The sequence below is a fragment of the Zingiber officinale genome, chromosome 5B (assembly GCF_018446385.1).
Source record: "Zingiber officinale cultivar Zhangliang chromosome 5B, Zo_v1.1, whole genome shotgun sequence".
Taxonomy (NCBI): domain Eukaryota; kingdom Viridiplantae; phylum Streptophyta; class Magnoliopsida; order Zingiberales; family Zingiberaceae; genus Zingiber; species Zingiber officinale.
Window position 1 is genome coordinate 70,206,427 of NC_055995.1, and position 10,877 is coordinate 70,217,303.

General features: G+C 38.1%; 1 protein-coding gene across 1 annotated transcript; it reads right to left on the reverse strand.

Annotated features, from left to right (window-relative positions):
* Positions 1–1,909: 1,909 nt before the first annotated feature.
* LOC121984504 lies at positions 1,910–5,863 on the reverse strand. Its single transcript, XM_042537456.1, has 5 exons — positions 5,396–5,863; positions 3,320–3,405; positions 2,931–3,236; positions 2,713–2,796; positions 1,910–2,528 (listed from the first exon to the last, which is right to left on the reverse strand). The coding sequence occupies exons 1-5, from the start codon at positions 5,771–5,773 to the stop codon at positions 2,096–2,098; spliced, it is 1,287 nt and encodes a 428-aa protein (XP_042393390.1). The 5' UTR covers positions 5,774–5,863; the 3' UTR covers positions 1,910–2,095.
* Positions 5,864–10,877: the final 5,014 nt, after the last annotated feature.

Sequence of the window (10,877 nt, forward strand, 5' to 3'; positions counted from 1 at the left end):
ACGGGAATCAAAGCATGCATCGAGCCGTCCATTTCGAATCGCTTCGATCACATCAAAACACCATGCCACCGCTGCCGTGCGCCGATGGCATTGCTCCACGTGGCATTCAATCATTCGGAGCATTTAATGAAAGCATGATCAACCTTAATGTCGAAGATTGGCGTAGAACACGAGGAGATCCGGTGAATGCCATCGTTGACTCGCTTAAGGCTGTCTCTATGGTTGGCCGAGCGGGAGGTGCTAGCACGGAGGAGCCGTTTGGCAAGATTCGTAGTCCAGTCAGTCGGACTATTCGCCTCCTTCGACTAGACTTGAAGGGGAACAGGGGACCCAGCCCTGTGAAGTCAACGCCACGTGGAAGTCAAAGCGGCAGTTGTCCATCCGGAAAGGGCCGGGCCCGACCGGACGTCCGACCGGCCGTCCGGTGGAATCGAACGTCCGGAGGGATGGGTCCGATCGGCTGGTCGACCGGACGATGTTCGGCTGATGGTTAAAGGCGCCCTATCGAAATTAGGGTTCCGGCGCTCATTGGAAAAGGTCGCAGGGCCGAGCGGACTGTACGCTCGATCAAAGCCATAAGGTAACACTGCTAATAGTCTCCACAAAGCACGTGGTGGGGGACCTTCCCAAGTAAACCACCGCATATGTCCGGCCGGATGTTGAGGGAGCTGTCCGCCCGGACGCTAGATCTGGCGCAAAGGGGAAAAGGACAAAGGAGGTCTTTTTCTGACAGCAGGTATGTTTCACGTGTAGACCATGCTCCAAATCTTGTGACAGGGGATTCCGACGTCCCATCGAGGACATGCTGAGACTGTAGCAGTATGGGTTAGGGAAGCTCACTGACAAGCCCTTACTGGGGTATGGGCCATGGACACGTGTACACCTCGGTAGGTGTACACTCACTTCTTCACTGCCCTATATAAAGGCCCTCATTCTTCGCCGGAGGTACGTATTCTACGAGTCTCGGAGCCACTTTCTTTCTATTGAGTTTCACCTGACTTGAGCGTCGGAGGGTCGCCGCCGGGAACCCCTTCCCGGCCCGACTTCTGTGCAGGTTCACCGGAGCTTCGGAGGCCTACGCCATCGACTAGGAGCGCGCCACGTGCCCAGCGTCCTTTGGTTCGGCGATTCGGACAGGATCAATTGCTTCTCTAAATTTAGGGAATAAAATCTCTACCCTAAAAATAAAATAATATTTGTTTTTAATCTCTCTTCTTCCACTCAATCTTTTTAATCTCTCTCCTTCTACTCATTCCATAAATATAATAATAAAAAAATAGAAGAAAAAGAAGAAAATAATAAAAAATTAAGGATGATGAAAATTTTAAGATAGTTGATGTAATGTATAATGAAAAATGATTGTCTAAATTTAATCAAATGAGTCATTTATTTTAGATTTTAGATATAGTAATAAAAAAATTGATGTGATGCTCCAACTACTTAAAATTTCAACTAATTTTTATACAATTTAAATAATTTTAACTATGGATAAAAAAATATTTAGACTTTAGAATTTAGTATTCAAAGTGTTAGGTTCAATTATACTTATGTAGCAACTATCTAATTAATTATTATAACTCTTTTAAAATAAATTTGACTAACTTAAAATAATTTTGATATAAATTTAAATAATTTTATTTAAGTCCGTAAAAAAATTTGACAATTGATATAAAATATTTGATAGCGGGGAAGAAAAACTTTTGACAATTAAATGTCTTCGTGTATCTGTTCCCTAGCCAGTGCCGAAAACAACACCTAAGTAAAATTTCTTGTTCATCTCAAACATTAAAAAAAAAAAAAGTTTTGTGAATTAAGAAAAGAAAAAGAGATTCTAAGCTGACTACTGAAATCAACCATTTAAAACTTGAAAAACATGAAACATCGCCCGATCGTATTGCATCCACATTCATACTATTCAAAAGCTAACATCCCTGGCCAGTTACTCGTTGCATTTGGATTCATAGTATTCAAAAGCTCAAGCTAAAGTACCAACATATTATTTCTATGTCGAAGGCACACATATACTACGGCCTCAAACAAAAGCACAAACGGAACAAATAGCAGTAGGTTAATTGCAAGGCATCATAAACTACTCTTATCTAGGCTGCCTGTAGTAGCTATAAGCGACTGCGACAGAAGCAATGGCTGTGACCACAGCAAGTGCGGCATATGCATCTTCTCGTTCCCAGCTCTCAAACCAGGTAGGCAACTTGTAGAGCTTCCTGGTGCGTGGACCTTGGTTGTTGCTAGCATCACGGTATTTGTTGCTGCTCTCCTGCTCAATCTCTTGAGCACTTTCATCTTCAGTTTTGCTCACTATGGGTTTTTCCTTTGGTGTAACTTGGCAGCAAGTAGAATTTGGATTCCCTTGACAACAACTCTCAACAGGTGTTGCAGCATTAGTGCCGCCATTAACAGAGGCATTGATGAACTCTTTATTATTGTTTTCATCTGATCCCACATCAGGCTGGACTTTGAGAAGATTCAGAGCGGCTTTCTGTTCATCCTCAGATAAACCCATTTGTCCCCTGATCCAACATGAAACTAATTGGTTCAATTGCACAAGGTTTGCTTCTATATAAAGCAAGATAATGAGTGTCAAAGCATTCTTTCTGAATATGCAAAGAATAGATGGTGAATGACTTCTATTTTGCGTGATACTTCGAGCACAATTCAAATAAATATATGACCTCAAGCAAGACAATAAGGTACCTCCAAAGATGCTCTATAATTTTTCCTTTTCCAATGTGTTGCTCCAGCAATGTAGGTACATCCTCAGGAGTCACATAACCATACCTTAGGCACGACAAAAACAAAAAACCATTATTTCCACTTTAAAGAATATATAAGAGAAGAGCAATGTCATAGAAACAAAATATGGAAGAGAAATGACGACAAAGAACTTATACCATATGATATTTTATCCTTACCAATGACCGGATACTGCTTCACTGACAGTTGGGCTAAATATGATAACATTTCCAGCATACTTATGACCACCAATGTGAGAGCAAGGACTAACAAATACTTCACCCTGTAGACCTCGTGATGAGATCTCTTCCTTGAATCGTTTAATCAGAACAGGACCGCAAACACCACACCTGCGATCTCGACTACCATGAGCACATACAAAGATATATGAACCTGAAAGTGGCTCAGGTGGTTTAGGATTCCACTCGGAGTTTTTCTTAAGCACTTCATCCACAAAAGGTTCAACGTCAAAATGTGTCAATTGCCTACAATTAACAAATCCAATCCAAAACTAAGAAGTGTGAATATACATTCTGCTGCTTAGTAGACTTTAAGCTTATTTACTAACCTGTATCTTATCATATCTGGAAAGATCAACACATCGCCATTTGAGAAATCAGTGCCATCTTCTCCTTGAGATATAGTGAGACGAGTCTATGAAAACCGGTGCAAAAAGAGTTTCAAGCCAAGACATAATGAGTATAACTTTAATTCGCTTAGGATCCAACCTTATGCATTTCATCTTTCAATAAAAATATACAGAAAGGGCTGTACAGGAAGAAAAAAACTATTTTTGTGTCCGTAAATAGAATGAATCTATGGCATCACAATCTATAAATAAAAAATAATTCATCACTAAATAGTGATACAATCAACAAAAACCAACAACCCATTAAACTGTATAAAACGATCAACATAGTTCAAAAAAAAAGAGGATCAGAATCAGCCAAGTCAAAAAAAACTTAATATTGGTCATCAGGGTCAATAGGTTTGGAAGAGGAAAACCTAACAATGGATTGATTTTATAACTGTGCTGATTATTTCCAAAGATTCCATCCGCCAATTTGGTAAGAATGGAATGCTCTATTCAATTCATGCTGGATTCCTACCAATTCCAACTAGATGTATCTGGTCATTTCTGCCAATGTTCTGTCATAGCTTGGAGGGTGTCTGTTTTCTTGTTGTGTCTCAGATTGGTTACTGTGTTATCAACTTGGGTTGGCTGATTAAGATTGAAATTAACCAATTCAGTCAACTATGAAAATGCTACACCTCATTGTGAAAAGAATTATGATATTGTGTGACTAGATAAATGGCGCATCCAAGAACTGTCTGTATGGAGAAAGGTCCACTAGAAATGTTAGAATGGATGGACAAAGAAAGACACTAATGGGAGGAACTATTCTAAACCAATGATCTATTAAAACTAATGAAATTATGAACACCATATAAAATGCAGCACTGGCAGAAATGATGAGCACAAATCTCAAATTTTCGGTGGGATGTGCCAGCATTCTTGAAGCATGAAGGTGCCAACTAGTTCAACTGGTAACGTTTGCCAAGATGTTGAGTTCCTAACCTGCCTTCGTCAAAATATGATGACCTGAGGAATCTCATAAATTTGCCAGCACTCTTGAAGCACAAAGGTGCCAACTAGTTTAGCTGGTAAGGTTTTGCCATGGTGTTGTGTTTGAGACCCACCTTCAAAATATGATGGCCTGAGGGATTTCATAAATTTATCTAAAAAATATTCATGAGGCACATTATGCTTATTGACTACAATTACACAATCTAGGGGTTCTCCTATCTTCAAATCTATGTCAAACTTTTATCAACGAAAATTTTTTAGCTCAAAATCATACATTGTATCATCTGAAGATCCTACTTGTCACACATGATGTGCAGAGGGAAATATAGGATATCAAAATCAATGGTAACATGCCAGAAATATTCTTTCAAAAAAACATGGCATTTACGGCTCATTAGTTCTTCATTCAAATAGGAGAAACAATTTATGATGTGTCTAAAAATTCATCTGACGAAGCCATGCCATACTGCACAGCCACTCAGTTGCAGTTCTTAGCCTGAAGTGTAACTGCAGTGTACCATTTCTTGATACCCTCAGCTCTATTACTGTATGATCAAAATGCACATGCATATGGACTGGTAGGTGGCTTATTTGTTAGATATCTACTAAGTTAGACAAGATATTTCGGTAGGCTTTTTTCTTTCCTGGATCAAAACTTTCCACCTATTTTCTGACCTACAGCTGAATTATAGCAGCATGTACTTCCTCCTTTTTCCTTGAGAGAACTAGTCTGTTCTCCCTTTTTATCTTTTTTTCAATGAAAAAAAAACTAACTAGTTAAGAAATAATGACACGAGAACTTTTTTGAACGCAGGAACAAGAATTAGGGCAAGCATCCAAGATATCCCGTTCATTACACACATCCATTGCGGATACGACAAAGGATTTGAAGCATTAGTATTTCATAATTTATCAACTAAAATATGATCAGCATACACTTTTTGCTCGCATGTCGGAAAGAGAAGTCGGATCAGCATATGCGCTCGCATTATTAAATTTATGGAATTCCTAAACGTCAGGTACGCCATTTTTTTTTTTTTTGAAAAAAAGGTTCACCTTCTTACTGATCGAAGACTTAGAAGCTTTGATCTCCGCCGCTAGTAGCCTCGGCAAGCGGTCGGAGTCCGACCCCTCAACATTCGGAGGCCAGACCTCAGGCGACTTGTAGCAGAGGAACAGGTGGCGATCGTAGGGCTGGACCGTCCCCACCAGTAGATTCTTCCCAAAATCCGGCCTTTGGAATCCGCACTCCGCGTCTTCCCCGGCGCTAGGAGGAGCAGCTCCCCCGCCTCCTGCCGCCGCTACCTCGGAGGCGGCAGGGACCACGTCGGCACCCTGCAGGGCCCCGTTTTGGGACTCCGGCTGGGGCGCGAGGGGAGCGGTTCCGTCTCCGCCGGAAAAGGCGTTCGGGGAGGAGAGAGAGGGGGAAGCCATGGATCGACGAGGGTTGGAACGGTTACGGCGCAGATCGATGAAAGCGCGAGCGACGTCGTAGCATTTGGGGAAATGAGAACGCTTATGTATTGGTACCGACTGTATTGTTCATTATCTTTTTCTTATTTAAAAATGTATTATTTTGTCGCTTCAAGTAAAAAAAAATTAAATTATTTATGTAACAAACCTGAAAATTTCTGTCTCTGTGAGTATATAAATACAGTAGGTTAAAAAAATATTTTTATATTTCCAATAAATATAGGTTGAATTTATCTATTTTTAATATATCTAACTAATTATTGTATTAAAAAAAATGAAGGCCGGTACATTGTACAATGAAAAGATATTAGGGGTGCGTTTGATATGTGCGTTTTTCATTTTCATTTTCTAGAAAACGCTAGTTATTTTTTTAGAAAACAAGCACGAAAAACACAAACCAAATATTATTTTTTAGAAAACGTGTGTTTTTCAGAAAATAAAATTAAAAACGCGCGTATCAAACGCACCCTAGATGTTCCGAAATAATAGACTAATAATTAGATGGGGATCCATTATTAAAGTATGTTCATGAGAATAAATTTCTCTAATCATTTAACACTCAATTATAAATTGATCATTTATATTTTTATATAATTTAAAAATAAAATATGAGGAACACCATCATCTAAAATAAATAAAATTATCTTATAATAAGGTATTTGATAAATTTATAGAGTACTATATTTCAAAATTCAACTGGACAACAATATATTTTAGAGTGGATTTTTTTTTCACTAATCTCGTGGGTTGGGTTGGGTTGGGTTGGGCGTGTGTGACCGTTAAATGACGCATTTTGACTTTGTTATATAAAATGACTTCGAAAAAAGTGTTGGTGTGGTTAGTACTAACGGTCTAACTCAGGTTTTGATAAATAATAAAGTATGTTAAGTTAAATTTGTTGTGATCTAACACTTTTACTGAGTGTGCAGGAGAATTCCAACTAGGTCAACAGGTCGACCAGATAATTGGTACGAAGTCCAGATAGGTCGATGAGCTGACCGAATGTCTAGCACAAAGTTCAGCTAAGTCGACGGGCCGACCGAAAAGTTGGTACGAAGCCCATTTAGGTCGACGAGTTGACCGGATAACTGGCACGAAGTCCAGACAGATCGACGGGCTGATCGGATGTATGACAGGTAAGTTAAGGTAAGTCACTGGAGGGGTGTGACTTGGTGAGAACGCGTTCCCCGTTCGAGGGAACAATAGGCGTCAATCTAACTTAGATCAATTTCAGAAATCTAAGTTGAGATCTTGACTAGATTATGGTCTCGAAGAGATAGAATCTAATTACTACTCTGTTTGAATATAATTGTGCTAACGCTTTGTTTTGTAGGGTAGTATAAATTGTATTTTGCCTCGGACTAACATTTTCTTACAGGAAAAGGATTTCCTGGAAAATGGTGGTCCGGGCGCGGAGCTGATCCAGGCCCCCGGAAGGGATCCGGGTGCCCGAAATATAAAATTCTATCTCGACGCAAACATGGAGCGCACTGGTTGGTTGGGCCTATGTCACAGTCCAAGCGCCCGGAAGGGATCCGGACGCCCGGAGCTTCCTATATAAAGAGGCCACCACTTAGAGCAAAGTACAACAATTTTCTTTCTGTGATTGCTCTACTGCACCCCACTCCTGCGATGCTACGAAGCTCTTCCGGCAACCTGTAGCTTAATACTTTGTTGTTGTTGTCGGTATTTCTTTTTATAATTCTTGTACTTAACATTTTACGAATTATTAGTGTTTGCCCAACGAAAGCACTCAACGAGTGCGAACCTTGGAGTAGGAGTCGACGAAGGCTCCGAATCAAGTAAAATTAGTTGTGTTAGTATTGTCTTTATTTTTCTTATTTCCGCTGCATACTTGAATCGATTTTTTTTTCGGATTCTCAACGATCACTATTCACACCCCCTCTAGCGAATTCTACGATCTAATAGAAAGTTGTGAGTGAGGCTTGTAATTTTTTTAGGCATGTGTCTTTGATGACGAGATAGATGTCCTTAAGCATTAGATAATAAATAGGGTCAGTGGACCCGAAGACTAAAACGGTTGAAGTTATGTATATCTATTTCAAGTTAGTATATTACATGTATGTGTTCACTCTAAAAGAGGGATTCCTTAGGTTAGATTGACAAGTCAACACCTCTTGAATCTTGGCAAAGTCGAGAGTAAAATTCCTCTCCACACTAGTCAACTATAGTTTCTGGATTTATTTTCTTACATATGGTTATAAGACCGATCATATGGGACTGTTGGAATGACAGATTCTACCTTTTACTATCATTGAGCTTAATTCCCCCCAACTCTCTATTTCAAGCTTTGTTACCTGAGCTCGCTACTTTAAGTTCAAGCCCTGATCTCACAATAGACAATATATGTGGTCCATCTACGGACATCAGGATTCAAAATTACCCGTCGAATATAACAAATTAATTAATTTAAAAAAATAAAAAAGAATGTATAAATATTTTTTTCAACTAATTCTTGTTTAATATAAATGACCATAAAATCTACTAAAATATCTTATTCCATCTTATTACAAAGAACTATTTTAATAAGCTTCATAAGTAAAAATGCTTGTATCATTGTTGTCGTAGAAATGGAAAAAGTTAAATAAGATGAATCAACCTGTCAATTAAATAAGTATATTAAACAATATAGTTATAATGTATAAACTTATTTATTTTAACTAATCTTTGACATAATTCAGAAATAGTCGATAAATTCTAAAATCTTTTATGGCTAGCAACATCAAACTTATAGTGCTCCAATTGTATTCTCAAGTGATACAAATCTTGTGCATCGAAATCAAGAAGATAAAAGTTCTTAGCAAATCGATAGATGTGATCAATATTAAGAAGTTTAGAGTTTTCTTTAGATTCCAAAGCACAACTAAACTTAAGAAGTTCCACTATCTCATCCTTAAATCTGCTATTAAGTTCTTCAATTTGAAAATATATTGCAACAGTAAATACATCAAATCGATAATGGTACTAATTGTGAATGAGTTATCTTGTTTACAAGAACGACTTGTAGCAGATTTATAATGAGCTTACATGTGAGGTATCTGATGTGTACAATCGACAGGTTCACGGTTGTCATAATAAAATATATCAATCCCACGAGAACTAGATATAAGTACTAAAAATTAATCATTGTAAATTAGCTAAACGATCGATAGTTGAGAATTACGTACTAAGATGGAGAGAAGTAATATTGAGAGAAAGAGAGTGGGTTGAGGAAATTGGTTTGGAGAAATGTTCTAGGGGTTCAGTTGCATTGTGATGTTAATCAATGAACTAAGGATCACCAATTACCCATCCTCTATTCCAATGCACATGTAGGAAGGTTAATTTATTAACGATATTTTCCCACGGTGGTCATGTCGGAGTGTAATCTCTATTAACATCCGATGTTATTTAATGAAAGTGATTCCTATGAAGTCCAGTTAAAGGATTACTCATATCACTAGAGCTTTCCGGTCATACATCTACAAGAATACACAAAATACTTGATATCATGAACATAGAAATAACCCATTAAGCCTAATTCTACACTTCCTTGTAGAGAATTGCTCCCCCCTTTCGAGGCGATGCTCTAGATGTTTGATTAAAGGGTTATCCTTGTCATTAAGGCCCCTCGGTCATATGATCTGGAGCATTCCCTCTTCAGGGTGAACAAAACCATAGAATCATTCAACCAAACATGTGAATTAAGCACAAACACATCACACACACATTAGATCGAATGAATACAAGGCATAAGTAATGTCATATGGAAAGGAAATTGGCAAATCCAAGAGTATTCATCAATCTCACATTACAATTACTCCTTTAATCCTAGAACAATAAGATCTACTCTATAACATGGAGGAAAGAATCCAAAACAAAGAAATCATAAGCTCAAAACCCAATCTAAAGAGGAGGGAGAATAAACTTATCCAAGACGATGAGTGCTCTTCGGATCCAATCCCACGCTTCCGGAGTCGAAAGAGATGATAAAAATAACCCCAGATTTTCAATCGGAGTACGGAGAAGGCATAGATCTGAACGAAGATGGGAAATATTAAATATGACATACAATCATAATAATCACAATAGTGAATATAATAAATTTAGAAATATTATCTTTTGTTGTCAATATTTGATTACGATACCAAATATGATAAACCCCTATTGATTGAAATTAATTTGAGATTATTTTCTATAACTACTTTTTTTTGTCATTATCCCCGATAAATTCAACAGGAGTGCCCGAACATTGAGTTTAATTGCTAACTTGGTAAAATACTGTCTAGATAATGGCTTGGTGAATATATCAGTAATTTGATCTTTTGTAGAGACGTAAGAAACCAAAAGTTGTTGAGTCACCACATGTTCATGATCAAAATGAAAATCAATCTCCATCTGCTTGGTACGAGCATGAAAGATTGTATTTGCCACAAGATAAGTTGCCCCTATATTATCACACTAAATTTTGTGTGTAGCGGGTGGAGAAATATGTAATTATGAAAGAAGAGATTGTAGCCAAATAATTTTGGAAGTCGCATTAGTGATAGCTTTGTATTCAGCTTCAGTGCTAGAGCGAGAGACTATATTTTGCTTCTTTGAGAGCCAAGAAATAAGATTTCGTCCAAGAAATATTGCATATCCACTAGTTAAATGTTTGTCTTCAGGAGATCCGATCCAATCTGCATCACTATAGGCATTCAACTTTAGTGAGGACTGATGATATAAAAGAGGACCATGTAAAATCGTGCTATTAAGATAACGAAGAATTCTCTTAACACCTTCCCAATGGTACTCAGTGGGAGAATGCATAAATTGATGTACATGATTAATTGTGAAAGCAAGGTCAGGTCGTGTAATGGTGATATATTGTAGGGCACCAATAATACTTTGGTAGATTTGGGGGTCAGCTATTAAAGGAGAGGAAGAAGGCGCATTAAATCCTCCTTCAATGATTGGTGTGGAGATGGACTCGCGCCATCTATTTTAGCTTATTGAAGAAGTCCAGTGATATATTTGCTCTGAGAGAGAGGACATCATTCAGCATATGGAAGAAACTCAATGC